At 48.1% G+C, this 25,900-nt stretch overlaps 1 protein-coding gene and 1 long non-coding RNA gene across 7 annotated transcripts in view; one reads left to right on the top strand and one right to left on the bottom strand.

Annotated features, from left to right (window-relative positions):
* Positions 1-20,683, bottom strand: part of LOC122456729 — a 28,344-nt gene extending 7,661 nt beyond the window's left edge. For both annotated transcript variants that reach the window (XR_006275751.1, XR_006275750.1), the window contains exons 1-2: positions 20,556-20,683; positions 19,100-19,280 (exon numbers count right to left, since the gene is read on the bottom strand). This is a non-coding gene — a long non-coding RNA (uncharacterized LOC122456729). The remainder of the gene's footprint in view (positions 1-19,099; positions 19,281-20,555) is intronic.
* Positions 20,655-25,900, top strand: part of PRPSAP1 (phosphoribosyl pyrophosphate synthetase associated protein 1) — a 46,887-nt gene continuing 41,641 nt past the window's right edge. Inside the window, exons 1-2 of one of the 5 annotated variants that reach the window (XM_043497515.1) lie at positions 20,655-20,785; positions 22,313-22,424. In XM_043497515.1, the coding sequence (XP_043353450.1) occupies positions 22,342-22,424 (83 nt within the window). In that variant the 5' untranslated portion in view covers positions 20,655-20,785; positions 22,313-22,341. Of the gene's footprint in view, positions 20,786-20,806; positions 20,938-21,161; positions 22,425-24,625; positions 24,737-25,900 lie in introns of those variants that run through there. The other 4 variants (XM_038371762.2, XM_038371764.2, XM_038371765.2 and 1 more) reach the window with 4 other exon arrangements.

Below are 25,900 nucleotides of genomic sequence, written 5' to 3'. Positions count from 1 at the left end.
TATGTTGCAGAGTAGCAGCTGTGTTAGTCTGTATTCGCAAAAAGAAAAGGAGTACTTGTGGCACCTTAGAGACTAACAAATTTATTTGAGCATAAGTTTTCGTGAGCTACAGCTCACTGCATCGGTTGCCCTCTAATGGGCAGGCCATGTAGAGGATAAGGGTCTTAATACTTTTGACTGAGGGAGATAGAGCTCTCTTCTAGTTCAAGTAACAGGCTGGTAGTTTGGGAACAGCAGGACTCAGCTCCTCCAACAGCGTAGGTTTATACAACTGTTGTGTCTTATCTGCTGTGCGTGGTATATGTAAATGTAAGACATTGTATAGGGGAGGGAGTTTGCAAAGGCCAGAAATTATTTCCATAATAAACTCTGTCTAAATTCTTTCAGTGGTAGCTCTCAAAGTGCTTTACAGAGGAGGTGAAGCATCATTTCCATTTTGCAGATAGGAAAATGGAGGCACAGGGGGTGAAATGTGTTGCCCAAAGTCATGCAAGAGATCAGCGTTAGAGGTGGAAGTTGACAGCTCCTTCCTCCCCAGTGTCTTCTAACCCCCAAATCCGGTGGATAGGACACTGACCGCACTGCCTGCTAGTGACAAACTGACCTCACCACATGGAAGTGTTCCAAGGTGTGGGTATTGAATTCACAGTTCTCTATAGGAGAATGCAGGGGGGCATCTCTGGCTGAGAGGGATTTGTACAGACTCCCCTTGCCACTGCCTTCACTCTTAACCCCTTAGCGTTCCAGATTGCTTAGCCTGCTCTGACAAAATCCGTCCGCTGACGCATCTCGGCTCCTCTTGTGACTTGTGTCTTTCGCTATCCAGCTGGGTGCCAGATTGCTGGAGACAGCCGATTGTGCAATTGCACGCCGGAGCTGGGGGCAGGGTTGCCCTAGGGAAGGAGGTGTGCATAGGGACAGGGTCCCTCACGCAGCCTGCTTCAGCTTGAGATGAAACGTTTCTGTTGCCTCTGCTTTGAGCGGGGAATTGAGATCGCAAGCACTGCCATAATTTTTTTCATGCTCTGTAGGTCTCTCAAGGTAGAGCCTAAATGATTTTAACTTTGCCTTGATGATTTGGTGGCTGGGGAGGGCTTGCAGGGCTGAGCGGGAAGCAGAAGCCAGCTGCAGTAGTGGAAACTTTCCAGCATAGATTCTGCTGGAGCAGGTGATGCTGATTGGAACAATTCCCAAAGCTGGCCAGGACCTAGGTAAGCTCAACAGGACTGACTGCCCCTCCAGAGGGCCTGCAGCTTGGGATTTACACTGTCTATTGGCACACACCCATGGACAACTGATTCCATTCCCTGCTCTCTATGGGCCCCCTGTATCTTTTACCTACCCCACCCGCCTCAGTCTTTGAGTCTAATACCTCTACTCTTTAGATGGAGTAACAGAGAAGAATCATAGGCACCAACTTTGTGGGTGCTCCAGGGCTGGAGCACCCACAGGAAAAAAATGGTGGGTGCTGAGCACCCACCAGGAGCCCCCCACCAGAACCTTGCTCTCCCCACCAAAGCCTTCTGCCCACCGGTGGATCCCGCCGATCAGCACCTCCCCCTCCTTCCCAGTGCCTACCACCTGCTGCGGATCAGCTGTTTCATGGTGTCAGGAGGCACTGGGGGAAAAAGGGGAGGAGCAAGGGTGCAGCGTGCTGGGGAGAGGGGGCCAGGTGGGGAAGAGGCAGGGTGGAGTGGGGATGGGAAGAAGCAGGGCGGGGTGGGGCCATGGGAGAAGGGGTGAAGTGGGGCAGGGCCTGGGCAGAACCTGGGGGACACCCCCTGGCAGATTAGAAACTTGGCGCCTATCAGAAGAATAGTCTTGTGACTAAGACACAAGGCCTGGAATCAGGACACTTGGGCTCTATTGCTGACTCTGCCACTGATCTGCTGTGTGACCTTGGTCAACTCACTTTGCTGCTCTGTCGCCGGTTCCTCCATCTCTCCAAGAAGGGATGATAGCTCCCTGGAGCAGTGTGAGGTCACTATGGTGAAAAGTGTCATTGCGCTACCCATAGACAATATATAAAATAACTAGTCCATTTTGAATGTGCATAGGGACAGACAAGGGGCAAGTCCCAGGGTTAGAGCGTGCGTGTCCCGATCAAAGATAGTCCTTGGAAGCAGAGATGAATGGGAACACTTCTCTGGCTCCCTACATTGAAGCCCGGTTCTGCAGCTGCAATTGTAAATCCCACCCTGCTTTAAATCATGTCCCAGACACACCCTGCCTAGTAGATTAATTCATTGTAGCTTTGACATTCTCCAGAGCATGAAGCCCAGAACAGGGCACCAGAAGCGCTGGTAGCTATAGAAAGCCTAGCTCATTCTTCCTGGTCAACGAGCTACTTAGCAATCTTTGTGGGGTCAGTCTCAAACCATGGAAATACTACAACTCCGCGTTCCAAAGCCCAGGCACATCTGTTTTGTCTTTGGTAACTCACACACTCCCCTTCACTCAAGGGGACCCTGCTTATTAGCCACTGTGGCTCACCCCACACGTCGAACGAATGAATAAACCTTGTAGTCAGAGGCCAGAGCTGCTAAGCCCACCTGATCCCTAGAGACATTTTCCTTATGAAAAATAGAAACTTCCTATAGAGCCGTTGCATGTGATTTCCCTGTAACTGTTTCCTTTTATGGTACAAATTGAGAGCTGAACTGTACGTATGGTTCAGGGCTGAGTCAGAGAGCAAAGATCTCCAGCAGCACGAACCATCTGGCTTTCCCAGGGTTTGTTGGTTCCAATCATATGTTTTGTATGGTCCAGTTCTTGCAAAGCTGAATACTGCTGCAGTGTTTCCAGTGGAAACTTAAACAGCAATGCCCACTACAGCACTTGTAACCCAGAGGAAGAAACAGACCCAAGTCACTACCAGTCTAGGTGCTGGTGTGTGTGTGTGTGGGGGGGGGGGGCCTGTTAGGTGTAAGTGATGCCTTTCTTCTCCTTTGTTTCACATGGGTCCTTTGCACTCGGTTTTGCATTGTAGGGTCAAATTACAAATTCTATGTGGCACTCAGCCACATGCACTAAGCCTGGTCTGTTCACAGTGTGACCTATAACTCAGGCCAAGCTTGTTCAAAGCATGACCTGGATCTGCTAAAAGGGTTGAGAAGCTGCTTATAGGGTGAACCTGGCCTGCATTTCATGAGCGATTCCAGACCCAGGGATCTGGAAAAAGTGCCTGCCCTCCCCACCAGGAGAAGTACTAAAGAACCAGCGGCATCTAGGTACAAAGCCATCCTCATACACAGAATAAAAAAGCAAACCCTACAGTCAAACTCTTACTGACTTCACTGGGAGTTTAACTTGGGCTAGCCGGGCAAAATTTGACCCTTTGAATAGTATTAAGAGGTGTGGGGTTACAGGAAACTACTCTGCAAGATTCGTTGACATGTGAAATTCAATGAAAGAGGCTGTCCCCCCCCCCCCCGTGAACTCCTTAATATTCTAAAAATCCCCAAACTCCCCCAACCAGCATGTGTCTGTTCAGTAAATAATTCTACCCCTAACCAGTCAGTGACACAGAACCCAGATAAGCCTTGTTCAAAGGAGCTAAACCTGCTTAAACCCAGTCCGGCTACCTGATCTCCCTCTCCTAATCCTGCTTGTCTGATAACAAAAGAATAAACTCTTGTGAATCTCAGCATTGCTTTCCATGCTGATGGTGCTGAGGAGGAGGTCTCCGCATTGTACAAGGCAGGGAACTTGGAGAATAACTAACCTGCAAGGAAACAGAATCACTTTTTGAGTTGGCCACAGCGGTAAACCATGATCATCCCAATTTCCAGAAACAAAGGAATGAAGCTGATGACCTCCCATCTTTTCTAGGAGGCAGCACAAAAGTGACTGACTCTATGAAATGCTCATGTTGGCTTTCCCACCAGCTCAGCAGTGGGAACTCTAATGTAGGGGACCCATGGATGTTTTAAAGCCACATCTCACCTGCTCAAAGCAAATCAGTACAACATGGTGCTTAAAATGCTGCTGCCCCCTTGTTCATGCTAGAGCTCCTGGCTGTGGAGATGAAGCAGCAGTAGCAACGGTGGGGAAATCTTAGCAAAGAAATCCCAGAGTACACACAGCTGAAGGTAGTGCAGCTTCTCTGACCCAATTAGTGGCCCATTGGCGCCTCCGCCCTGTACTGAGTCTGCTGTCACAGTGGTGCCAATTACTGCTCATTACCATAATGAGCTCCTTGGCGTGATGTGGATGCCCCTCCCCCGGGACTGAAACCACCAATTAATTTCACATAGAGCCTGATCCAAGTCCAATGGGAGTCGGTTCATTGGCTTCATGGGACAGAGGATCCAGTCCCATCCAGAAAGGCACAAAGAAATGGTGATCTAGAGGTAAAATACAACCACAAATCTTAAAATAAACAAAGGAAGGTTCTGAACATTTTAATTTCCAGTCTAGTGTTTCACTAATCCTTGCTCCCAGCAAACAAAAAGGGTATTTAGTCATCATGGCATTTGGATATATGAATCCAGATGGTCCAAACTGATCCAGGAAAATCTTCAGCTGGGGTGACATTAATCTCTGTCGGCAGTGGAAATAGCAAGGGCAGCGGTGTGAGGGAGAGGTCAGTGCCACCTTTCCTATTGGCAGCCTCTGTGAGATGTGCTGTGCCTGTAGTGGGTGGAGGCAGCTAATCTGAGGGCAAAGTCCAATGAGTCAGTTGGCAGCCAGCAAATCAGACAGTTAAATGAAGGAAGCTGTTGGTAGTAGAATGGCTGCCCTCTAACTGCTGCATGGGAGAGCCCTGGATCACCCCATAGCCCTGTAAGTCCCTGTTGCTGTCTTTTCCCTGCAAGAGTCTTAGAATGATACCAGCCACAAAGGGTTGGGGAAAGCTGAGAAGGAGAAAATGCCCCTGAGAGGAGGAATTTGTTCTGTTCCTTTGCAGCTTGCTACCGTTACACAAGGCACTGGGGAGACCTCATCTGGACTCCTCTGTGCACCTGTGGTCTCTCGTTTAAGAAAGATGAAATCAAACTGGAACAGGTGCAGTGAAGGCCTACTGGGATGATCCAAGGAATGGAAAACCTTTCCACAAGACTCAAAATGCCAAACAGTTTGGAAACTCTGGTGACAGAAATTTGCTCTTGACCAAGAATCAAAGGGCCAGATTCTGCAACCCTTACTCAAGGGAGTATCCTCTTTGATGTCAATGACACTGCTTGCCTTAGTGAGGGCTACTCAGCACAAGTAGGGGTTGCAGAAACTGGTCCAGCATGAAAAGACTATGATGATGCTGAACAAGCCTTAACTACAGTAACCCCATATCTGTACATTGTGTAAACAGTATTTGAGGGAATGGACTGCCTCTAGTATAAAATGTATTTATAGGCACCAGGTGCTGAGGTGAATATAAATAGAGATGAGCTTGCATCTGAAACTGAATCAAAATTTCAACTTTTGCCTGGTTGGTCTGAGGTTGAGTGGTGGATCCAGTCTTGCAATCCAATGCCCTATAAAAATAAACGAGAGTTGCAGCATTTGGATCCTGAATGAAACTCCCTCAAAGTCCAGGGGATTGGGATCTCTGGTTCTAATTTGGGAATTGACCGATTCTGAAGGGAATGGCAACAAACCATTACTGTGCAGTGCTTGAAAATGAAGGTTTCCCAGAGGGACAAGATATTTGCTTGTTATCACCTTCAATGCCAGCAGGGATTTCCCATCATTTCCCTTGAAATTACTCTAAGAAACAAGGAGATCCAAAGCTCTGTATTTCACCAACTTCATTAAATATGGAGAGTCAAAGGTGATTTATTAGCCTGGTTCCACTTTGGAGGTGGTTCTGGTATCTGTGATATGTATTCTGATGGGTTTTGCTTTTTAGAGCAAACTTATGCACAGAGCAGAGTATTTCCTGAACTGGCAGCCATGACAGTGAGGGTGGGGTTGATGTGGCTCTTTGAATTGCCATTTCAGGACCATTCAGTGTCCCTGCAGACATCGAAAGAGAATGGGAAAAGCAAGGGATACTGGATTTTAGGAGTTGGTGCTCCCAGCTGCTGGCAGTCACTTCTATCTATCACGAGTATTTCTATGGTGCCCATTGATACTGTTGTATCTGAGCACTGTTACCCGTTCAATGTAATGAAGAGGGAGGAGGCAGGCTTGGTGGGGGGGGGGGGATATCAGACATATAATAGGGTCCCTTGCTATGTAGTCTAGCTCCTCTTGGTGGCTGTTGGGGAGAAATAGCATTGCTTGGGTAAGGTCACATGATCTGGTTTAAAACCAGTGGCATTGTCTAGATTTAAAAAAATTGAGGGTTTAACTACATAGAGAGACAGTGTTTCCTAGTGGACAGAGCACTGAGCTAGGACTTTGGAGCTCTAGGGTGTCTTTCTGGCTCTGCCCCTGGCCTGCTTGGGAAGATCACTTTCCCTTCCTGGGCCTCAGTTTCCCCATCTCTATAATAAAAATAATGCTCCTTGCCTCTCTTCTTAAAGTGCTTTTTGAGATCTGCTGCTGAAAAATGCTAGGTATTATTTCTATATGTCTTGTTAGACTTAGCCCTTATAGCACTGTTCATCTCAAAGCACTTTGCAAAGGTGGGTAGGAATCATTGGCCCCACTTTATGGACAGGGAAACCAAGGCACAGAAAGCTAAGTGACTTGCCCATGGTCATCAGGAACTCATTGGTAGAGTTGGGAATGGATGCTAGGACTCTTGGCTCCCATTCCTAATCCATTAGACCATATCACTTCCTATTTTAAATATAAAAAGAAAAGGAGGACTTGTGGCACCTTAGAGACTAACAAATTTATTTGAGCATAAGCTTTTGTGAGCTACAGCTCACTTCATCATAGATATACAACATGCCAAATCCATCCCAAGGGTAATTCCACTGGCTTTACAGGTGTTCATTTGGCTCCCTACTGTGCGTTTTAAATGAAACGCGGGTATCTCTCTTCTGACGGCTAATTCAGACCCTTCGTCTTGGCTTTGGGGCTAAAATCAAGCCTAATATCCATGTGATGTGTCTGGGGGATTATGTGTCTGTCCTGCCCCAGGGGAAAGATCACCTAGTTCATCTTGGTGCATCTACAACCATGATATCCTTTTCTACCTGCAGTTGCTGGGGCCTATTTTTGAGGCATGCTGCTGCCCCCTTGAGGAAGTTCTGTGAAGCTGCTTCTTAAAGTTCATTTATGGCCCTATTACATCCCAAGAATGGGATGCATGAAGACACCCTGGAAAAAAAAAAATCAGCTTTCCAAAAGCTTATGCAAAAGTACTTGCTTTGTTTTCTAATTTGTGTTCCTAAAATAACTTGCTCCCCTCCCCCTCCCCTGAGCTCTTCCTTTTGAAGGTCAACATTTGCAAATTAGTGATGCTCTTAATGGCAACTTCTTAGCCACAAAGTGACCATGACTGATGTTAGATGATTGTGTCCCTCAGCAAGGGGAGAGGACATTGAGGATTGTTACTTTTAAATGAGAAGTTTTGCTATTATTGTAACATTCATGACCTCAACTCTCTGTATTCAGAAGGGGGAGAATACTGGGAGTAAGGGGGATTTCTGTGACCTGACAAGCAGAGAGTGCAACGATTCAGACTGGATTTGAGGGTTCTCATTGCTTGTTACATTAATCTGGGCTTTAGGGCATCATGCCTGGCTGCATTAGAACAAGTTATTAAAAATGCTATTTTCTCCTTCAAGGCAATCAGCAAATCCGGGCAGCTGATCCTATTGGCTTTCTTTTTTTAAACCTACAATCTGAAAACAAATCCGCGTGTGAAGCCAAGATTTCCATGTCTCTCTCTCAATATATGGAGGCATAAGCAGGGACAAAATAACCTGATCAAGTGATGCCTGAGTGAAAGACCCAAAACAATATCTTGGTTAAGGGAAGAGAAGGCAGAGATGCTCCTAGGAAACTTTAGGGGACACAGCAGAAGGGACATTGCTGGAACAATCATCTCTGTGATTGCAGGTTTCTGACTGCAGTGTGAAAGAGGCATCTTGGGTCACAGGCAAAGATGTGAGGATCAAGGGTTTCACTGTACAGCTATCAATGCCTATTTCTGTTACACCAAAGTATTTAAAATGCTAGCAGATCTGTAACCCCTTCAGTGACTCAAGTCGATGTTTAAAGTATTGGTATTTCCAAAAAAGTGCCTCTATAAAAATGGACCTTCTCACTCAGTTGCCTGTGTGTCTTTGAGTCACATCAGCTCATTTTATTGACACAACTAAACTGTTACTCTTCTTAGCATCACAAGGGAAGATGATTTTGTGGTTAAGGCACTAGACTGGGTCGTTCTCTATTCCTGGCTCTGCCACTGACTTCTTGTGTGACCTTGGGCAAGTCATTTTAATCTCTCTGGGCCTCAGCTTCCTATATATAAAATAGGGACGATAAGCCTTCCTTTGTCTGCCTTGTCTGTTTAGACTGTAATCTCCTTGGGGGCAGCACTGCTTCCTATTATGTGTCTGTACAGTGCCTAGGACAATGGGGCCAGGCCTCCAGACGTGGTGATAATAATACAAACAAAAAGCTGATGCTGCTAGAGGAAAGTGAGTGAGCTGGAGTCTCTCCTGACTTGTACAAACGTAACCCAGCTACTGAGTCCTAATCATGAAATGTTTCTTACCAAGAATGATGGAAGGGGGAAAACGAGCCTGGCTCAGGGTCAGATTCTAGGTTATCTGTCTTGGGATGGTAGTACAGTACATAGCTGGCTGGGATGCAGTAAGCTGGAAAGAGGGAGGACTTGGACTGGTGGTGTAGTTACAGTTAAATTCCACCAGATGTCACAATGAGGGGAAACGTGATGTAATTGCCTGAGAGACCTGTAATCCCACTGCCTGGGGCAGGGAGAAGTGGGGGAAGATCTGCCTTGATTGTCCCAGTCAGTCAAGATACCCTTCCTGAGAGCTGGCTTCATTAGGGGCTGTGTCCTTCAGGGATCACCTTACTGCATCTGATCACACTCCAGTGTCTAGGACCCTTGAGACATTTTCAAGCCTCTATGCACTGTTTAAACCTATGGCTAGTACCATATAGATCCTCCTTATTCTCCCCTTGGGATCAGGGGAGTATGGCGCCTCCTCCTTGTACACTGTATTCACATTATTTCCAAGGAAGACTCAACACCTCTCAATGTGGACTTTAAAATGCTCCATAAAGCCTGCGCCGTGGATTGAGCGCTCACACTCTGGGGAAGGGAGGGTCTCATGTCATGTCACCTTCCAGGTGACTAAACAGTGTTGACAGATGCCAAAGGGAATCCAGCTCTCCTCAGAGTTTCGTGAGCCAAGAGCAGGTCCCTGCCCTGAGGAGTCTACAGTTTGGCTCAGGAATAACAGATTGAAGAATGGCAACAGACAAAATGGGGAAACTGGCAAAACAAGGGTTGCAATGGTAGGAGAGCATTATTATTATTATTTATTATTTATTTACTGTGTGTATTATCAGAGCACCTAGAAGCCCCAGTCCTGGACCAGGACCCCATTGTGCTAAGCGCTGTACAAACAGAACCAAAAGACTATCTCTGCCCCAAGGAGCTTCCAGTCTAACTACAAGACAAGAGATACCAGATGGATATAGACAGACGGGGGAGTTCAAGTGGACAACAGAACGATATTGGTCAGCACGGCAGGCAGTGTGATTAGCTATCATGGGGTTACATTACTGTAAAGTCCCAGCACTAAGGGTTGAGGGGACAAAATGGGATAAGAGGGCAGCAGAAAATGGGGATCATCAGGGCACAGAACAGACTCTTTATCCTGTACACGTTTCTACACTGTGCTCCTCTGAGCACCTTCGTCCTTGGGGTAGTTTTTCTACTGGTGGTATTAAGCCCCTGTGTGATGGGACATGCCCCCCTCCCACTGATAGGAAGGTTAACAAGTGTGCCTGCACTGGGGCAGCGCCCATTAGGTGCACCTGCCGGACATGCACCACATGGCAAAGGCGAGTGTAAAAAGGTGAAACTGGCCCTGGAAAGGGGGAGTTTGCTTAGGCATAAGAGGCTGCTCGGGAGCTCCAGTAGAAGGGGAGCCTAGCTAGAGGCAATGGCTAGCTTTTCCTCCCCATCTCCACTTTGGATGGGGCAAACTGACACTACAAGGGGCCTGGGAGGGCTGCTTCCCGCCGGTGACCTGTGGCGGGACTGGGGAATGCCTCAAGGGACTACATGCAGATGAGCTGTAATTGGACTCTGAAAAGACCCTGGAAGTCAGCTGAACTCCTGTGGGGAACAATGAGAGTGCCTAGGAGTGGCAAGTGACTCAACAAGACCACGACCAAGCCCAGGCTGATGGTTGGTCAACTTCACCTTGGAATGCCATGTTCGAAACCCATGGCAGGGGAAAGAGTGACCAACGTTTTGTAAAACTAGAGACAAACGAAGATAAAATGTAGCCTGGATCAAAAACAAAACCAAACCCCTCATGTGCTCTTGGGCTGAAATGGGGAGAAGGAGATGGTCCACAAACACTACAGAAGATTGCAGGTGACATGTATTATCAGGAGATTTCTGGCAAGAAATGAGTTGGCCTCCTTGGAACGTGAGGCCCCGATTGGCTGATCCATCACTCTCTCAGGTTCAAATCCCAGGACTGACGGTACATCAGATAACTGAGCACCTGGCAGACCACTGGCCTATATATGTCTGAGTACCCTCAACCCCCATAGACTTAGCGGGGTGGAGAGCTCTAAGCACGATGCAGGACCAAGAACATTGATTGGGGCTTGCACGGATACATTTAAAAAATGAATGTCAAAGGACCCTGTTGACATTTGTTCCCAACATTTCCTTTGATTTCTATCATCTGATGCTCTTCATAGAATATCAGGGTTGGAAGGGACCTCAGAAAATTAAAACCATCTAAGCTAGTAAGTATTTTAGAGCCCCTGGCTAGAAATTCATTTGTCAGGGTCTGAAAATGAATATTGTAAAATCTAGAGAGACAAGGTGAGAGAGGTTAGGTAATACCTTTGATTGGACCTGGTGAGAGAGACAAGCTTCCAAGCTACACAGAGTTCTTCTTCAGGTCTGGGAAATATACTCAGAGTGTCACAGCTATATAGAAGGTGGAACAGATTGTTCAGCATAAGTAGTTAGCATGTATTGCACGGGACCATTCAAGATGAAGCTTGGTGTAAGCTCCAAAGCTTGTCTCTCTCACCAACAGAAGTTGGTTCAATAAAAAATATGACCTAATATTCTGGGATCAGCACAGCTACAACAACATCGCGTGCATTGTAAAATCTATTTCTGAATCTCGACTTTTCCACTCGTTACAGCTTTGAACAAACTCCAGAGCCTGGTTTTCTGTGGGAGATTCACTGCATGCATGCAAATTCTCAAAACAGACTTGGCACTGGGCCTTGGGTGGCTTCTCTGCTGAGGGTTAATGTCATCCTCTATTCGCCCGCAAGTAGCGTAAAAAACCCCAAGCTTTCCCCTCTCTCTGTAATATTTGATTTAACCATTGGTACTGCTTTCCTCCAATAGGTTTTTAGATGGAGGGAGAAATTGACTATTACTGATACTTAAAATCTAATCCAGGCATAGTCAATAGGCGGACTATGGGCCAAATCCGGACCACCAAACACTTTTTTGAATGGACCCCAAAATATTTTTATTTACTTATTATTATTATTATTATTTATTATTATTTATGATTCTATCTGGAGTCTTGACCTTGACTATGCCTTGACCAAGACATTTGAACCTTGACCTAGAGATGGACATGCTAGCAGTGTTTGGAGGGAAACAGCATTTAACTAACCAGCAATAATGCATGTCCATTCAGGGAACCTGAGACTGGAAGAGAAGCCGCAGCTACTGGCTAAATATAGTGTTCCTGAAAAGGGACGATGCTGTGGAAAGCAGAGAGACAATGACCTGTAATGGGGCTGTTCTGCATCCTAACCTTTAGGATGCCAGCACTTTCCACGCTGCCCACTGCACGAATACTTAGGAGGATGTTCTCCAAAGAGTCTTAAAACAATACTGGCAAAGTTGGCAGGTCCTGAATGAGACCCCTCTCTTCAATTCTTGTGTAGCTGCAAAACCATGGTGTAATTGTCTGCATGTTATCCAGAAAAATAGGCCAGTAGCTAATAGGCCCAATTGTATAATAATGAACTTACCTAGTGGCTGTCTTGGAAAACAGTCAGGAAAACCTACTGCCCAGGACAAAAACCATTTGGCGCTACCCCTCCAATAAGGATAATAAAATTAATGCTCTTGCCCATCAACTGAAAAACAATTACTCGCCCTAGAGAAGTGGGTGGGTAGAATTGTGTGTGGCTCTATTGCAATAGAAAATTTACTATGCATACTTAATTATCAAATAAATCCTTCAGGGCCCAATCAAGGCTGAGTCCCTTGATCTACCCCCAGGGAAGCTGAGGGTACCTGGTACTTTGCAGTATCTGATGTTTCTCAGGCCAGTTCCCGAGAGAGAAACATACACAACACATAAATCAATGCCCCAACTGGCAGTTTACATTGTTGGCAGCCTCAGCACAGAGGCCGAGAATTGAAAGAGACATGGAGACTGGTACGGAGACCAATTATAGTGTTTCAAGGTTTTGTAGCCTGCAGGTCAGCACTGAGACAGGGCAGCAATGGCAAAAGTCAAGGATAGAGAGAGGTTGTTCTACAGGGACCCGTGGGACTGGCAACCTCCAGGACTGTACTTTAGTTCCTCTCACAGCACTAATCTCCTATGGGAAAGTGATTTAGAGGAACAAACAAATCATCCCAACAGGACGGGCCAATCTGCACCCACCCCTGAATTCTTTTATTGGCTGCCCATTAAACAAGGCATCACATTTAAATTCCTCAAAGCCTACAAATTCTGCGTGTCTATATCTTGGATGCTGTCTCCTATTCCATCCCTCCCTTGACTCATCTTCTGTTGCCAGTGTTTGAACCCAAACTGCTAGGCCAGGGGTGGGCAAACTATGGCCTGCGGGCCAGATGTGGCCCGCCAGCCATTTTAATCTGGTCCTTGAGCTCCCAGAAGGGTTGGGGGGCACTCCATGTGGCTCCCGGAAGCAGCAGCATGGCCTTTACCTCAAACGGCTCCCAGAAATAGCGGCATGTCTCTGGCTCCTATGCATAGGGGTAGCCGGGGGTTCCGCTTTGCACGCTGCCCCTGCCCCTGCCCCAAGCACAGCCCCCACGGGGGTGGTGCCTGCAGACGGGGCAGTGCACAGAGCCGCGTGGCCGCACTTCCACGTAGGAGCCGGAGAGGGGACATGCCGCTGTTTCCGGGAGCTGTTTGAGGTAAGCGCCGCCAGGAGCACCACCCTCCTACACTCCTAACTCCCCATCCCCAGCCCCACCCCAGAGCCCGCCCCTGCAGCCAGAGCCCTCATGCCATCCCGCACCCCAACCCCAATTTTGTAAGCATTCATGGCCCGCCATACAATTTTTATTCCCAGATGTAGCCCTCAGGCCAAAAAGTTTGCCCACCCCTGTCCTGGGGCAACCTGTCTGTGCTGGGAATGACACAGTGAAGGCAGGGAACTGTCCAGTCTGGGAATACCCCAGGCAGAAGGGAGAGATGTGTGTTTCTACCCAAGAGAGGCAACAGCTGGGGAGCTGAAAGCAAAGAGCAAGTGCCCTGGCTGTACCACTGAAGGGGTTGCCCTGATCTGTGACAAACGTGTCTAGCTGTGGTACCTTAGTCAGAGATGACACTGATGATGGCTTTGATGGAGAAATGTTTTCAGTCCTACGTGTCAAGGCTAACCTCCGTAGGATTAGTCAATGTCAGTATTTTTTTTTTAATGTAAGCCATACAACTCTGTGCTAAAATATAATTTAAAGTGTTGATTTTTGTAAACATTTTCTGGAATATATATCTACATAACTGTTCTAGGCTTGTCACGTTTGGATACGATTGTGTTTGTGGGAGAAGGGTATCATCCAAAAGCCCTAACTTGACCCATTTCTAACACTGTACTATCAAAACTTCCACCAACCAGAGGACCTGGAGCTGGAAGTCAGGGGACAGCGAGTTCCCCGCATACGACAGAGGGTGACTCCATTGAAATTTATGATTCTGTAGATTTTTATTAATCGAATGACACCCCTCTTACTTGTTACTTGTTCATGTAATGAGATTTTACTGCCTTGTGCTCCCAGACAAAATTTCCACCATCCCCCTTCTCCAAATGCCTTGAAGGTCAACAGAGGCAGGCTCTATCAGCCCACGAGTGGGGTGGTGAGTTCCAGAGCTAGAGGCCCTCTTTGCTTTCTACCTCAGCCTCTTTCTCGGTTCTTGTCTGTTCTCAGTTTGTGTCATCCCTCTCGCATGCACAGTCATTGCACCTGGTCACAATACCCAGTACTAGTTTCTACGCAGACTCTATTAGGCTTTGATTTAAGTGTGGCTTCCTTAACTGTCCCGGATGTCTATCTTAACTGAAGGTCTTGTGTGCACACGTCAGTTTGAATGTGGTTTCAACTCAACCCCTAACAAGGTATCACGGGCTGACCAGTCTTGAATCCCTGCTCTTTCTCTGTCCCATTCCTACCTCCCTACATTTTACTGTACTGTACCCTAGGTGTGGCATACCAATCCCTGTTCAAGGCTGTTAACCCCACTCTTCACTCATTTCCTCTTAAAAACCCACTTCTTCTCCAAAGCCCACAAAAACTAGTTCATCTCTGTACAAGGAAGAACCCAAAAGCCCTTCTAGGGCTCTGAATTCCCTCTTCTAAATTCCCCAGTATATACAAACCTCAGGGTTGCTGAGCTCTTCAGATAAGGGTTGCTCTTTGTGTCTTGTACAGCACCAAGCACATTATGGACACTAAACAGCCATCAACAATAGGGAAATATTTCCTCAGAGTCCAGTCTGACACATTGTGGCAGGACTTCACCATCCAGACAAGCTCAATCAGATCAACTTTGTTTCCCAGGACAAATTATCGCTATTTCCAGCCATCCAGAGTCACCTCAGCTTCTGCATGCTAGGCTGCCAGCAAACAGTTTCAGACATCACCTTCCCCATGGGTCCCCCTGCTCTCTTCCCCCTCTCATTCACACTCACGTAGCAATAATTAGCAAGGAGTCTGCACTCACTCCCTGTGTCTGAATGAAACAAGGCCAGGTATAGTTTCACAACAAACCAACCCCATAGTGCAGAGTGAGCAACAGAACCCTGTATTTTGGGCTTGCAAACTGAAGCAGCTGTCACACTTGCACATGTTCCTGGAATCAGTACAGCTTTGCTGCATGCAAATAAAGAGCGCTACAGACGTAGAAGAGCATTTTGTATACACTCTGGACCTGTGTGGGATCTGGTGTCCTTTGGGAGCGCCTTTCTCCTGGTGTGAAGAATAATAACAAGCTCTGACCATGTGCTTTTCAGCAGTAGATGTGCATGACTTCTACGCATCTACATTATCAATAACAATACCTCGCTTTCATAGAGTGTTATTCAGCAGTAGATCTCAAAGTGCTTTAAAGGAAGCCGAGGGGGGAAGTGACTTGCTGCCAGCCACTGACCGGCTGAGTGAGCTTGGGCACAGCTGTAAATAGTTCTCCAGAACCCCAGCTCCGTGCTCTGTTTCCCAGGTCTTTTTACCTCTCCTGGTGACACCCGAGCAGCGGAAGCACTCAAGCTGGCAGACCCTCTGCTTTAAATGGAAGGGCATTGTCAGGGAGGGGGGACTTCAACTCTGGAACTCACCTCCCCACTCTTGGTCTGACAGAGCCTGGGTCTGTTGACCTTCAAGGCACACTGCTCAGCCTAGCTATGCTCCCAGGTTTTGGGGAAAGGGGTGGAATTGAAGAAATCAAGAGTGGGCAATTCCGAACCCTGAATGGGTGAAGAGTTCTCAAATCTCTGATGCACAGAGAGCAATGGTGGCTGGAAAATTCAGAGACAGCTGAGCCAAGCCATCATTGGAGAGACATTTGAAAGAGCAGTTACTGGAGTCTTTTGCTACCACAGTTTTAGAGACCCATCATTAAAATCACATGCAATTAAGGATTTATAGAAATAGGGTCCACGCCCTTTGCTACTTCTTTAAGATGCAGGCTGTGGGGTCTGCCCCTTTGCTAACCTTTGCCCTTAGACCTAGCTCAGGCACAGCTAATGAGGGGCCAGAACACCCAGAGACAATGACCCTTCCTAGTGTAGGAGATCTTCCAAACAAATGTTTTTGAAAACCCAGTGTGAGGACTAGAGCCTTCACTAGAACTGCGTTTCCAAAAATGTAGCTTTTCTATGGGTACTTCTACACTACAGTAAAACCCCCGCAGCAGCAAGTCTCAGAGCCCAGGTCAAGTGACTCGGGCTCATGGAGCTTGCACTTACAGGGTGAAAAAAAGTTGTGTATATGTTCCAGCACGGGCTGGAACCTGAGCTCCGAGACCACCTCCTGTCACTGGGTTTCACAGCTTGGGCTCCAGCCAAGTAGGAATGTCTACCCTGCTATTTTCAGCCTCAGAGGGTGAGCCCGAGCAGTTGACCTGGACTTTGACACTTGCTGCCGTGTGTTTGTTTGGTTTTTTGGTAGTTGCGATCCCTTGTCAAAGGGACATTTGCTCAGTGGGAACTTAGTAGTGCTGACAGAGCAGAAGTCATACAGGGAGAAAGTCGGGCATGCTCTCCTGCAGTAACATATTTGGAAGGGAAGGTCAGCGTGGAGTTACCTAATACCCGCGCTCATTCCTGCCTTCCAGCCCTCAACAGTTCCTCCCTGATCAGTGGAAGGAACATCAAGTCTCTGTCCTGCCCCAACCAGGCTACTGCTTCTAAAGAAGGGAGGGCGGAGCAGTGCAGGAGAGTGTGGGGAGGAAAAGAGGGGTCAAAGCTGCGTAGGGTTGCAATTGTCTAATCGCACAAACCCAAACACCCTCGACCTGCCCCTTCTCCGAGGCCTTGCCCTCACTCCAACCCCCCACCTCCGTCGCTCGGTCTCCCCCACACTCACTCACTTTCAGCAGGCTGGGGCAGCGGTTGGGGTGCGGGAAGGCGGTCAGGGTGCAGCCTCCAAGAAGGAGTTTGGGTGCAGGAGGGGGCTCAGGGCTGAGGCAGAAGGTTAGGGTGCAGGAGGGAGTTTGGGTGCAGGATGGGGTTCTGACCGGAGACAGGAGTTTCAGGGTGCAGGCTCTGGGAGGGAGTTTGAGTGTGTGAGAGGGCTCAGGACTGGGGATTGGTGTGCAGGGTGGATTCGGCATCTGGGAGAGAGTTTGAGTGCGGGAGGGGACTCAGAGCTGGGGCAGGGTGCTGGGGTGCGGCAGGGGGTTTGGGGTGCAGACTCTGGCTGGGTGGCGCTTACCTCAGGTAGCTCCTGGAAGCGGCGGCATGTCCGGCAGCGACTCCTAGGCTCACAGGTGGCCGTGTGCGCTGCCCCTGTCTGCAGGCACCATCCCCGCAGCTCCCATTGGCCACAGTTTCCCATTCCTGGCTCCCATTGGCCACAGTTCCCCATTCCTGGCCAATGGGAGCTGCTGAGTCAGCGCTCAGGGCGGGGGCAGCGCGCAGAGATGCCCTGGCTGCGCCTCCACCTAGGAGCCTTTGCCGGACATGTGACTGTTTCCAGGAGCAGCATGGAGTCAGGGCAAGTAGGAAGCCTGCCTTAGCCCCATTGTGCAGTTGGATTTTTAGTGGCCTAAAATCTCCCGGATTGTCTTCACTAGCCTCCAGGAAATCGAGCCCAATTTTGAGAGACTCCTGGCCAAACTGGGAGGGTTGGCAACCTAAAGGTGCATGGTGTGGGAGGTAAAGGGGGCTTCAGCTCTGTCCCTCCAAGCCTTTCCCCATATCTATATCGTGCAATGTTTGTTTCCTCTTCAACACATGCCTCAACTGATTCCATGTTAGTGCCTGCATTCTCTGTCCAGCTCCTCAATCTGTGGGGCTCCACCAAAACCAGCTCTGCCCATGGGACAGAGGAGAAGGCTGGGCAGGAAGGATCTGTGCAGGCCAGACCAGCAGCTGGGAGGCGAAGGGCTGATGCAGAGGCAGTGAAAGGACTAACGTGCATCCAGTGCCTTCTGTGGCAGGTCCAGTTATGGCCAAGGAGCCAGAGGCAGTGGAGGAGGACACCTGGGCTGTGGTAAATGAATGTGGTGAGAAATTATTTAAAACAAACAACCCCAAGGAAATTAACTGCCCCAGAACTTTGTGAATGCAGAGTTAGAGCTCAAACCTCTGAAATCAGAAAGTAAAGGGTTAAGAAAAGGAGTACTTGTGGCACCTTAGAGACTAACAAATTTATTTGAGCATAAGCTTTCGTGAGCTACAGCTCACTTCATTGGATGCATTTGGTGGAAAATACAGAGGGGAGATTTATATACACACACAGAGAACATGAAACAATGGGTTTTATCATACACACTGTAAGGAGAAAGAAGAAAAGGAGTACTTGTGGCACCTTAGAGACTAACAAATTTATTAGAGCATAAGCTTTCGTGAGCTACAGCTCACTTCATCGGATGCATAGTGAGCTGTAGCTCACGAAAGCTTATGCTCTAATAAATTTGTTAGTCTCTAAGGTGCCACAAGTACTCCTTTTCTTTTTGCGAATACAGACTAACACGGCTGCTACTCTGAAAACTGTAAGGAGAGTGATCACTTAAGATGAGCTATCACCAGCAGCAGGGGGGGGGAAAGGAGGAAAACCTTTCATGGTGACAAGCAAGGTAGACTATTTCCAGCAGTTAACAAGAACATCTGAGGAACAGTGGGGGTGGGATGGGGGGGAGAAATAACATGGGGAAATAGTTTTATAACTGTAGCTCACGAAAGCTTATGCTCAAATAAATTTGTTAGTCTCTAAGGTGCCACAAGTACTCCTTTTCTTTTTGCGAATACAGACTAACACGGCTGCTACTCTAAAGGGTTAAGGTAACACAAATGTAAAGCCCTGAAAACCAGGAAATACAGAGACCAGGCACATATCAGCCCTGCAATGCAACCTTAACTCTTGCCCTCCCTGAGCCATGCCCCAATATGCCAGTAACACCCGTATGATCACTTTGCTCTTACAGATGCTACAGCCCATCCTGGGAACAAAGCACAGCTGCTCCACCAGGGCAATCTCCTTCACCCTCGCCCTGGGGATTTCTTCGGAGACATTCATTTCACTTACCCTCTCATTGATCCCTGGAGACCGCTGACATTTATGTTACCAGACTGATGGCAATCCCTGAGGCAAGATCACCTCTCATCTTTCACAGCAACAACTCTGCCAATCTGCTCCAGCTACTCCCTCCACCTAATGGCAGTTGGCGCACATGTAGGCAAGTGCTGGAATTCAGAGCTGTAGAACACTGGACAAACAATGGAACATTCTCTTAGTCACTCCTTGAGTCTACTTATTATGGCAAGCCCCCTTACTGAGCATATGGAGGAAGGATGGGCCAGTGGTTAGGGGCCTCACGTAGGACTTGGGAGACCCAGGTTCAATGCTGGAGCATAGCGGCTCAGGTTAAGGGGCTGTTTAATTGTAGTGTAGACTTCTAGGCTTGGTCTGGAGTCTGTGAGGAGGGAGGGTCTCAGAGCTCGGGCTGCACCCTGAGCCCGAACATCTACCCTGTAGCAAAATAGGCTGGGAACCTGGGTCAGCTCGCACAAGCCAGCCGCAAGTTTTCATTGCAATGTACCCGAGTCTCTCTGTGCCTCAGGTAGTAGTGCTGGGGGCACAGAAAGTAGTGCCTCAGGGGGGTAGTAGTGTTGCCCTATTTCACAGGGGCAGTGTGAGGACAACTGAATCAAAGATTGTGAGGTGCTCACATACCCTGAGGGGGCACCTTGATGGATAGACCCTCTCAGTGGCCCTGGCAGGAAGTTCAGTTTGTATTGTGGAGGGGATGTGTGTATTTTAACTTTGCATGTCTTGGTTTTCAGAGGTTTGAGTGTAGCTGAACGTGCTGTTCTGGAAGGGGATGAGACACCACCTGGCAACTTTGACTCTGAGTTAATGAAACTTTGGGGCAGTTTATAACTGGGAACAGCTAGTACAAACACAATTTTAAAACCAAAGGGGATGGGACTAGATAAGTCAGGGAAGCCTTGCACAATATTTTTCGTGCAAGATTGAACATTCTCTTTGTACAGGGCTGAACAGATTTCCTGCTATTCTTCCTTCTGCTACAGGCACCCAGGGAGATTTTGCATCACTCAGTCTCACGACAGGGTGCGGGAGTGGATCTTTACGCTGATCGTCGAGGTGGGAGTACGTTTTCTGGAGGAGATCTGGGCTGGCACCTTTCCCAAGAGAATGGAGGGTGGGATGAGAATTCTGTCCTCTCCCTTCAGTGTTGCAGGTTCCAATCCAATGCAGGACCAGGGCACACACATGCCTTCCCCGCTGGGCGGCTCTTTGGTGGGCGGGTGTGATGATGAGTTGGGTGGGTCTCAGGCCAGTCCTGCCAGCGGGCAGTGTTAGCTGCAAGGTAAGCTCCCAGCCAGGGCAGGGCACTGAGACCAGGGACCCCAGCAAGGTCTCCCTCCCCTGCTATCCCAACCCCTCGCAGCCTGCAGACGGTTCAGCCCGCCCAGGGACACCCGGCCCCGCCCCCTCCCCCACAGCCCGCTGCCTTTACCATAGAGGCTGCGGTGAGCGTGATTACAGAGCGCCTGTTCCCTCCCTTCCGTTGAGCCTCCAGCCCGGCGGCCATCTTGGATCTGGGAAGCGAAGCCATAGCCACAGGGCGGGGAAATAAACGGCCCCCAACTGCGCCGCCCGGAGGTAGAACTCAGCCTAGGCTTCTTCCTATCTTATCCCCTCCTTTGGTGCGGTCACGCGGAGGATGACTGAGCTCCACCTCCATCGGTATCGAGAATAGTTTAATGCCCTCACTCAAGATGGCTGCGCGGAAGGGGAAGGGCTGGAGGTCTAATTAGAAAATGGCCGCCGAAGTCGGGCGGCGCTCTAGCTTGGCAGCTCGGTGATCGTGCCAGCCAGTTGGCGGGCGGGCGGGCGCAGTGAGTCGGGGTCGGACGTGATCCTCGAGCTGGTTGCGGGCGGCGGCGGCGGCGGGACGGGCTCGCGGGGGGGGGGGGGGGCCGCTGCAGCGCCGGATCTGCCGGAGGGGACCCTCCCAGCCTGCTCTTAAAGGGACTCACTCGCCTGACTGTCCCTCGGCAGCCCCCCGAGCCTAGCCCCCCCCCTTACTGCCCCCAGCTCCTCCTAGGACCCTCCCCTCGCTGCCCCCGCCCTGGGGGCCGCCTTGCCTTATTGCCCCCGCTCCTCCTCTCTTAGCCTAGCCCCCCCCTTACTGCCCCCAGCTCCTCCTAGGACCCTCCCCTCGCTGCCCCCGGCCTGGGGGCCGCCTTGCCTTATTGCCCCCGCTCCTCCTCTCTTAGCCTAGCCCCCCCCCTTACTGCCCCCAGCTCCTCCTAGGACCCTCCCCTCGCTGCCCCCGGCCTGGGGGCCGCCTTGCCTTATTGCCCCCGCTCCTCCTCTCTTAGCCTAGCCCCCCCCTTACTGCCCCCAGCTCCTCCTAGGACCCTCCCTTCGCTGCCCCCGGTCTATTGCCCCCCCCCCCGGCGGCCTAAGCGGCGCCTCACACGCTGCCCCTTTCTTATCGGGGGGCCTCCTGTGCTCTACTGCCCACACTTTGGGGGTGGTTTGTGGGCTCCCTGGGGCTGCATCCCCCTTCCCCAAGGTCCCCGGGCCTCTATTGTCCGGGGGGCATCTCAGCTACCTCGGCTGAGACTCTCCCCCCCCCCCCCCCCGTTTAAACTTGTTCTCTCCCCCTGCATCAGCTTCTCTGGGCTGGCCCCAGGGGACGTGGCCTCTCCCGCTCTCGCCCGTCACTTGGCTTTACCCCCCCCCCGGGGGCTGCGCCTTTGCGAACTCCTCACCCTGCAGCCGCCCCCTCGGCTCGCTGTTTTCTCCTCTCCCCGCTCCCGTGTCTTGTTTGGTCCCCTACGCTCCCGGCTGCAGCCCACCCATCAAAACTAGAAGCCAAGGCCGAGCTTTCGGCTGCTCTAGGCGTGTTGAGTGGGGCCCCTGCACGCAAAGGGAGGAATTATTTCTTCTCCCACAGGTGGCTGCTTTTAGGGGTGGTGGACAAAAAGTTAACCCTGGGCTGACTAGTCCCTTTTTGAGCTTCCTTTGGAGACTGCCAGGCGGGCATCCGAGGCTGCTGCAACGGCTGCTTTTTTTTTTTTTTATTTCATTTTCCCCCTCTTTCTTTATACGTCAATAGCAGCGGGCTGTGGAGATCCTGGCTTGCTGAGGGCTCACCCTTCTCCCCTCCCACCCCCTAAGGGGCGGTGATAGCGGTGGTGAGGTGGAAAAGGATGCCAAGAAAGCTGTTGTTGCCTTACAAATCTGTTTTTTCTCACTTTCGAGCTCCAAGGGGTTTGCATGATTCCTTGGCAATGAATGCAGCCAGAAGTGGCTACCGGGTCTTCTCCGCGAATTCCACAGCAGCCTGCACCGAGCTGGCAAAGACGATCACAGAGTAAGTTTCCTATTTCAACATTGTTTCTTTTCCCTCTAGTGCTCGCCATTAGTTGGGAGAGGCTGCTTCAAATTAGTTCAAAAGGACATCCTGTTAAAAATCACATTACAAAAAATCCTTTCCTTAACTATGTTACTAATCCCTCCTTGCATGATTAAAACTGCGATCATTTAAAAAAAATCTAATTTACTTTTCCTTGTTGATGCTGACTGTTGGCAACTAAGCTGAAATAAGGAAAGTAGACCAGTTGGCTTAACTCTTTGTAGTTAATTTCACTTTCAGATTCCTATCGGGCTGCTGCAAAGGTTGGACTGCAGCAGAAAAATACTGAGAATTTTGCATAGACTTAATTGAAATTAGTGATGCGTGTAACTGATTTGCGGGATGCTTTTTAAAAAATATCTACTGATTCTTTTTTGAGATGCATAATTATGATTTTGCTAGTTGAAAGCTTCAGCGTTTACTAGAATGAGCAGCGTGCTCTGAACTCATTCCTATGTCTTTACTAAACCTAGTAGGACACTGGAGTGTATGCTAATAAAAAAAAAGCTACACCCAATTTTAGGAGGAGTGGAAGAGGTGGCAATATATGCTACCCCAAAAAAAAAAAAAAAAAAAAGTTTAAGGACAGGTGTGTGCTTGTTCCTAAAGCCCACTTTCTAGACAGAATTTGGCCTTGATTTAGTGGAGAAATATTTTTAAGTCCTGTTTGCTGGGATACTTAGAAGCTTATCAACACCTAGCTACAAAATGTGCTTTTGAATATGACTCGTTTATAAAATGTAACACACACATTTGTACTTTTCTTCTTTCTATCATTTGCTTTGAGTTAAGTTGGCTTGAAATAGGATACAGTGCGTGGGAGCTTTCTGATATCAAAGTGGCTTTCCTAAAGAGTGGGCATTTGTTTATAGTTGAGCAGGGTGCAGCTGTCATCATCAAATCAGTTTTGGTCTCTTCTCCACTTGCTCTTAGGTTCCATTCCACAATTTATAACAAACTCAAAATTGTATGGTGGGACCCAGTGCTTGTTTTTCAGTAATAGTATCTTCGCTACTGCACAAAGGCAGCTAGTACACCAATGCTTCTCTCTAGGGGATATATAACACAGAGATATTGGCAAATGAAGGTGTGCTATGAACTTGGAGTACTGACAGACATGGTAGTGGCTAGTTGATGGCTTGTCTAGCTTGTTAAATAAACCTTGTCCTGTACTTAACACACATAATCTCCTTTAAACTGAATGTGTGGTGTGTTTAGGGTCAATGATCTTGGGTGTTCCAGGGGTGGGTGGAGATGTTGGCTTGTGTATATTTGTGGGCGGAGTGCATCTTTTAAAAAGAAAAAGGCAAAATGCTTAATTTTCTCTCCACAAAGCCGTTTCTAATATTCTCAAGCACGTAGCTATACAATTCTGAGTATAAAGGTTTTGAATACTTTTTATCCTTACAAACTTTATTTTACTGCAACGAATGGATCATGCTTTTACCAATGCCTATTCTCTTATCTTAAAATCTCTCTCTTGAACATGGTATTCTGCAACAGCTCCTGAAGGGTGAGCAAGCAGCTTCCAAAGTCTTCAGTATTTGAATAGTAAGCAGCTGACCTTGCTTTGGGCTTTCTTTTTTCTTTTAACGACTGAACTTTTGCTGAAAGATGTAGTGGGGGATAATAATAGGACCTTTCACCTTTGCAGGATTATGGCTTCCAAAGGTCAGGAAGCATAACTGTGTATGTAGCACACACTTACCAAGTACACTTTCATCGGCTTTCCTATCTTCTTTGATCAGGCAGAGATGGATGTGAGGATTTAAAGATGTCTGGAACTTCATCCTTGGATATAGGAACATAGCTGCCCCCCGAGGCTATATAACCGTAATCCACTGGATGGCTTCCAGTGACATTTTGGAAAAAAAGCCCCCTCCTTTTGTGCCTCAGCCTAACTGTGTTAAATTACAGAGGTTGAGCTGTTGGTGGTATGGAGTCAATATTCTTATATGCATTCATTGTTTAAAGTGACAATCCCAAAACATATAGGTAACCCTAGGAGGAAATAGACTCAGAGTAGTTAGAGATGGCAAAGGTCTGCTGGAGTTAAGTAATAATTTTCAAAGGCAATTTCCAAATATTCTGTACTGACTACCCCCAATAGCTTGTGGGACCACTTCAGCATACATGTAACATTTACCTTGTTTTTTCAGGTTGCAAAAGATGCATTACTGCTGGCTTCTCACTCACTTTCATATCCCAGCAGGCAGTTTACTGGGGATGTCAGTCGCACCTTTGAATAGGGTTGGAGCAGGCTTATAAGGGTGAGTTTGTCATCTAATATTGTGTGTTTTCTTTAAAGTTTTTTGTGTATGACCCTTTAGAATAAGATTTAAAAGAACTTTAAAACAACACGCAATATTGGGAAAGAGTGACTTAACTGTACTCCCCATATGCAAGCTCCGTCACTCTTCACTTGTGCAGAGAATGAGCCCAGCAGAATTGATTATCATGCTGGATTATCACACTAAGTGGGAGCCAGCAATTAAAATTGGACTTGGGGGGGAGGGGAAGGTAGATGGTCTGGGAAGTGTGTGGAGTCTGCATATTGCAACTGGTAAAATCAGGAGGTAAGTGAACTTTGGAAATGTGGTGAAATATCCCTTGAATCTGTTCGGGGCATTCATTACCTAATCTACAAATTAAGATGTACTTAACCTGCAAATATTAACCGTAGGATCTCTGTTTTAACTCTTCCACTAAGAGTAGTGGAAGTACATGAGTAGTCTCACTTTATATTCTCCTGCAGTTTAGAAAATGTGAGGAATATTTCAAAAGATTAAATGTTAAGCATCTGGCTATTTTATTCTCCCAAGAATAAAGAAAAGAAGTACTTGTGGCACTTTAGAGACTAACAAATTTATTTGAGCATAAGCTTTCGTAAGCTACAGCTCACTTCATCGGATGCATTCAGTGGAAAATACAGTGGGGAGATTTATATACACAGAGAACATGAAACAATGGGTGTTATCAGACACACTGTAAGGAGAGTGATCACTTAAGATAAGCTATTACCGGCGGGGGGGGGGGGGGAGAGGGTAGGAGGAGGAGGAAGAAAATCTTTTGTAGTGATGATCAAGGTGGGCCATTTCCAGCAGTTGACAAAAACGTCTGAGGAACAGTGGGAGGTGCGGGGGGGGAAATAACATGGGGAAATAGTTTTACTTTGTGTAATGATCCATCCACTCCCAGTCTCTATTCAAGCCTAAGTTAATTGTATCCAGTTTGCAAATTAATTCCAATTCGTCAGTCTCTGGTTGGAGTCTGTTTTTGAAGTTTTTTTGTTGAAAAATAGCCACACTTAGGTCTGTAATCGAGTGACCGAGAGATTGAAGTGTTCTCCGACTGGTTTTTGAATGTTACAATTCTTGATGTCTGATTTGAGTCCATTTATTCTTTTACATAGAGACTGTCCAGTATGACCAATG

Source organism: Dermochelys coriacea, chromosome 14 (genome assembly GCF_009764565.3).
Source record: "Dermochelys coriacea isolate rDerCor1 chromosome 14, rDerCor1.pri.v4, whole genome shotgun sequence".
Classification (NCBI taxonomy): domain Eukaryota; kingdom Metazoa; phylum Chordata; order Testudines; family Dermochelyidae; genus Dermochelys; species Dermochelys coriacea.
Note: the sequence above shows the minus strand (reverse complement) of the source record. Positions and strands in the feature narration are given on the sequence as shown.